This window comes from Ananas comosus, unplaced genomic scaffold, assembly GCF_001540865.1.
Source record: "Ananas comosus cultivar F153 unplaced genomic scaffold, ASM154086v1, whole genome shotgun sequence".
Lineage (NCBI taxonomy): Eukaryota > Viridiplantae > Streptophyta > Magnoliopsida > Poales > Bromeliaceae > Ananas > Ananas comosus.
In genome coordinates this window covers 8,849-14,679 of record NW_017891641.1, presented here as the reverse complement: position 1 = coordinate 14,679, position 5,831 = coordinate 8,849, and the positions used below count along the sequence as shown (strand labels likewise).

Here is a 5,831-nt window from a genome sequence, read left to right as displayed (position 1 = left end):
CTATTTGTCGTAAATAAAAGGACCACCCATGTGGTTTCACACTTTCTCACTTTAGTATCCTGTGGTTTAACGTGTATCAATTTAGTATTCCATGGTTTCATTTTTATCTTTTTATTTTCGATTCTACTAATTTTTTTCATTAAATCAGTGACAAAGTTAAAACTAAAAGGTACTAAAATAAATATTAGATAAATTTAGGTGTACTATCTGATGTTTTTTGTATATATTTTAACGAAATATTAACGGAGAAGCTGACGAGAAGATAAAAAGAATACTACATGACACTAATTTGATACACTTTAAATCATAATGTACTGTAATAAGAAAGTACGAAAATACAGGTGTGGTATATAAAGTTTACCCTAATAAGAAAAAATTAACAACTCTTCTCTTCCGTGAGTTGTATTGAAGCATTGTTCTAGTATAGCCGTCGTATAGGTGATCATTTTGAGCGCCGGAAAAAATGTCTCCAGTAGTCCAACACTCGTTGCATGCTCTTCCCCTACAACTCACTCCAACCCTCTCTCTTCTACTCCTACTCCTGCTCCTGCTCCTGCTCCTCATTCTTCTCCTCTTGTACACAGTTGTAGCTACAAGTCTTGCAAGTGGAAACAACCTCCTCCCTCCATCCCCATGGAGGCTCCCCTTCATAGGCAACCTGCACCAGCTAGCCGGCCCCCTTCCGCACCGCTCGCTCCGCCGCCTGTCGGCGCGGCACGGCCCGCTGATGCTCCTCCGGCTGGGCCGCGTCCCCACCCTCGTCGTCTCCTCCGCGGCGGCCGCCCGCGAGGTCTTGCAGACGCAGGACGCCATCTTCGCCGGCCGCCCCTCTCTGAAGGTACTGACTGTCCATCAGAGAACGGCGTTTATATATTATATAGGGCAAACAGCAAATATCATTACTGTGGTTTCGTACTTTCACACTTTATTAATACCTTATGGTTTAATTTATACCAATTTAGTGTTATGTGGTTTCATTTTTCTCTCTTCGTCAGCTCCTCCGTTAATATTTTACTAAATTATATGCAAAAAACTTCAGATACTCTAGCTAGATTTATCGAATATTTACTTTAATACTTTTTAGTTTTAATTTTGTCACTTATTTAACGAAAAAAAAATAGTGAAAAAAAAATAAAAGGAGAAAACTAAAACCACGGGATATATACTAAATCGATACACTTTAAATCATAGAGTTCGAAAGTGAAAAGTGCAAAATCATTAGAGTGGTATTTGAACTTTTCCCCATGTGCATGTATTGCCTCGAAATTTTTATTAGATCCAAAAATATGAACTTAATTAAATAAGAGGAAACTAAATAACAATGAGAATATTAGGGGACGGCAAGTGCTTAATTTCCATCTCATGAATAAAATAAAATGTGACCAATTACAACCCACAAAAGTACTTGTTACAAATAGCATCTTGTTAATTGTTGTGTCGAAATATGCGAATGTTGACTATTCTGACTAACGTACCTTGAACTATCAGAATTTGATCTCGATTCCCTGTTTGCAAATAAAGAGAAAAAATGAGTTATGTAACTCTTTCTCCATGGGTTGAGACTTTAAGGAGGTTATCTGGAAAGAAAGAATAAAAATTGATTCATGAGAATTTAATGCTTACTGAATCATTTTCCAAGATATGTTGTGTACGTCGCGATAATGAAGATCTAATTCTAGAATATGTTTCAAATAAAGTAAAAACAAACATATAATTTACCGACCTTGTAACAAAGATCCAACCGATTAGTGTATTTTTTAAATCATCAATATAATCAATATAAGGTAAGATGATGTGGGTTTAATTAAATAAGAGAAAACTAAATAACGCTAAGAATTTTGCAGAACTCAATTTAAATAAAATATATTATCCAATCAGATCATGAATTCTAAAACCTTTTAAAGAACTAAAATCAAACTCCCATTGTCTAATTAGAACCAAAGATTCTCATAACATTTATGTTATTAGAGGATAAACAACTTATTCCAATATCCACACAGAGCAATAAAGTTCATTTATCAATGTCAAAATATTGCTATAATTCACATATAAAAATATGTACCATTCCGTTGAATATGAAATATATAAGCGTCGTTCTATAATAAATTAAGTTTTTAGAGTAGAACGACTATTTCATATAAGGGGAAATTGTTTATATACATTTGAAAAATTTCAGACTTTTTTATTTGCCCCGCTTAGAATGTTAATATAAAAAATACCTTTTCAAGATTTCAAGTTCTTTTAAATATATCCCTAAAGTTAGATTCTATTAATGAGCTGTTAGAAACAGCTGCTTTCTTTGTGAATTTATCATTTTGCTCTTTCAAGTATATTCTTTTACATTTATCAATTTTTTTTAATGTGCCCTTAAATTATGGACAAAAGAAGTTTTTTGATCTTTTGCCCTCTGAAATATATCCTTCTTCCGTCAATAACTTTTTTTATTTGTTCTTATGTTAGGTGCAAAAGAGATATTTTAATTTTTTTTAAATTTTGATAGAAATTACATCTTGGATTAACCAAGATGACTTAATAAATGCAGATAGCGGAGTTATTGTTTAATAATGAAAAAATATACGATTAGTATATTTGAAATAAAAAAATTAAAATATATAAAATATTTCAGAAGTTATAAGAGGTACATAGGTAATTATCCCTCGTATAGTTTAGTGCATTCTTTATCAGCTCTAAAAGCAGTAAAACATAATGCCGCGGGTTTCTGCAGGTGCCGTCGCAGCTCCTGTACGGCTGCACTGACGTCGCGTTCGCGCCGCACGGCGACTACTGGCGCCACGCGAGGAAGGCCTGCGTCCGCCACCTCCTGAGCCCGAAACAGGTCTGCTCCTACCGGCTCACACGAGAGCAGGAGGTGCACCACATGATCCAAAGCATTACTCATCATCAAAACTCACCGTCATCTTACGTCGTTCCTGCTCCTCCTTCCTCCTCTAGTGATCATGGGGTGGCGATGATCATCAACTTAAGCGAGGTTTTGAGCTCCTTTGCGAAGGATGTGGTTGGTAGGATAGTGCTGGGGAGGTGCACCAGAGATGATGAGGGGTGGAGCCACGCAGTGGACGTGTTGGTGGAGGAGTGCAATGAGCTGCTCGGGAGGTTCCACGTGGGGGATTATTTTCCATTTTTGGCGTGGTGGGGATCCATTAATGGGTTGGATAAGAGGGTTAGAGAAGCGTTTACGAGGATTGATGGGATTCTTGAGGAGGTTGTTGCGGGGAGGAGAAGAGAAGTAATGAGTGGGAATAATAATGGTGGGTGTTTTGTTGATGTGTTGCTTGGGCTCCACAATTATGATCGTACAAGAGGAGGAGAAGGAGAAGGAGAGTTCTCTTTTAGCAAGGACAATATTAAGGCACTCTTAGAGGTAATATCGAATTCAGCTAGAATATTTTTAGAAATACTAACCACTTGGTGCTTCTAGGTTTTTAGCCCTTTGATCTACTTCTTGATTATTAATAGTCATTGGATCAAACACTATTCCATCTATCACCACCTACCACCACCTACCAACATCATCCTAACCCTACATCTCTCCATCTAATGGCTAAAAACTAAAAGGCACCATCCTCTTGATGTTTCTGAGAGTATTCTAGCTCAACTCGGTAATCTCCATTTTACTCTTTTTGATATATATATATATATATATATATATATATATATATATATATATATATATANGGCTGGGGTATTATTGATAGCACCAAGGATTTGATGCTATCGAGTTTTTTACCGTTAGATTTAAGCCTTTGATTATTTTCACCCGTTAGATTATACTATTCAACCAACCACTTACTCAATCCTAGGGAGCCCATATTATCCTAACCACACATTTCTCAATCCAAGGACAAAAAAATCAATAGCACCAATAGCTTGGTGCTATTGATAGCATTCCCTCCTAGTTCTATACCTAGTTAGTAAATTCACGAATTATTCGCGAATTATTGAAAATCCGAATTAAACGGTCCGTTTACGAATTTTTTCCAAAGAAAGAGAATTATTCGTGAATTTTTTGGCCAGCCGAATTATTCGCGAATAATTCGCAAATTATTCGCGAATTATTGCCAAATTATTGAAAATATGAATAAAAAACTTATAATTTTTATTTTTAAATATAAATTATTTTATATTTTATATCTTATATTTTATATTTTATACCGAATTCGTTTTTTAAGCCGAATTTTTCAACGAATTTAAAAATTAGAAAATAAATTTTATGTGTATTATATCCGTACCGAAATTTTGCCGAATCCGAATTAACTAACTATGGTTCTATATGAGTTGGGCTAGAATACTATATATTAATAATATTTGCTTCTTTTTGCTATCAAGTTTTTGGCCCTTGGATCAATTTTTTTGATTATTTCTAACTATTTGATTAAATATTATAATCCAGTGGAGAAACCAAGGAGGACCACTCAGCTCTAAAAAAGGACTAATATCATCCTAACACTATAATTTCTCATTCAATGATTAAAAACTTGATAACAAACGGATGCAAATACAATCAATAGTATTCCAGTTCAACTCTATATATATAGGCTGGGATACTATTAATAGCACCAAGCTATTGGCGCTATCAGTTTTTTAACCCTTAGATTAAGAAATGTGTGGTTATGATGATGTGGGTTCCCTAAAGTTGAATAGTATAATTTAACGAGTAAAAATAATCAAAGGGTTAAATCTAACGGTGAAAAACTCAATAGTACCAACCCTTGGTGCTATTGATAGTATCACAAATAATCAAATCTTTCTCTCACACTCAACAGGACTTGTTTGGCGCTGGAACCGACTCAACCATCATAGTCCTCGAATGGGCGATAGCGGAACTCATCAGAAACAACAAGGCTATGGAGAGGCTCCAAAATGAGTTAAGAGGATCGATTCACAACACAAAAACCATGATCAAAGAGGATGATCTAATCAAAATGAGCTACTTAAAAGCAGTCATAAAAGAAACAATGAGACTGCACCCACCCGGGCCTCTACTGGTGCCAAGAGAGCTGATGCAGAGTACACAACTGCATGGTTACAACATTCATAGCAAAACTAGGGTTATCATCAATGCTTGGGCAATTTGTCGAGACCCCGAATCTTGGGCGAACCCCAAAGAGTTCCGGCCTGAGAGATTCATCGGTAGCTCTTTGGATTTCAGAGGGCGCGATTTCGAGCTTATTCCGTTCGGCGCGGGGCGGAGGATTTGCCCGGGGATTAACTTCGCGGTGTTGATTGTTGAACTCGCGCTCGCGAACCTCGTGTATTGCTTTGATTGGAGATTGCCGGAAGGAATGACAAGCGAGGAGATTGATATGGATGAAGCGCCCGGCATTACCTCGCGAAAGAGAGTTAGTCTATGCCTTGCTGCAACACCTCGATCATACTAGATAATCAATTCTTGACCTTTTTTTCGGCTCACAAACAAAGATTTTTTTATCACTAGATAAATAATATTCAAAGTGTTACCGACCGTCTCTAGAGCATGTGGCAAAGGATTTGGTGGTTGGTACCCGAGACTTAAGTTCGAATTCTGATTGATTTACATTTCCAGCTAAATTTATTTCTAAATAAAATAAACGAAACGGGTAACATGCTACTTATCTCTCTCAAAAAAAAAAAGTTATTCAAAGTGTTGCTTGAAGTCGATAAAACAACTCTTTCATTATAGGATTCATAAAAATTCAAATTAATTTTTAATTTTTTTTTAGTTGATAAAACTAATGAAGAGTGAGTCTTTGGAGATATGTGTGGTGTACACCTAGCATTGCTTATTAGACTAAAAGCTATATTAATTGCACTTTTGGTCATCAAATATTTAT

At 36.0% G+C, this 5,831-nt stretch overlaps 1 protein-coding gene across 1 annotated transcript; it reads left to right on the top strand.

The window, feature by feature from the left end:
• Positions 1–457: 457 nt before the first annotated feature.
• On the top strand, positions 458–5,517 carry LOC109705044 (cytochrome P450 71A1-like). The gene is made up of 3 exons (XM_020225805.1): positions 458–838; positions 2,726–3,382; positions 4,785–5,517. Exons 1-3 carry the CDS (start codon positions 464–466, stop codon positions 5,397–5,399), a joined length of 1,647 nt encoding a protein of 548 aa, XP_020081394.1. The 5' UTR covers positions 458–463; the 3' UTR covers positions 5,400–5,517.
• Positions 5,518–5,831: the final 314 nt, after the last annotated feature.

Bases quoted from the DNA above. Each gene is read 5' to 3' on its own strand.
- LOC109705044 (XM_020225805.1), top strand. From the start codon at position 464: ATGTCTCCAGTAGTCCAACACTCGTTGCATGCTCTTCCCCTACAACTC. The intron at 839-2,725 runs GTACTGACTGTC...GGGTTTCTGCAG, and splicing joins CCGGCCGCCCCTCTCTGAAG to GTGCCGTCGCAGCTCCTGTA. The intron at 3,383-4,784 runs GTAATATCGAAT...CACACTCAACAG, and splicing joins ATATTAAGGCACTCTTAGAG to GACTTGTTTGGCGCTGGAAC.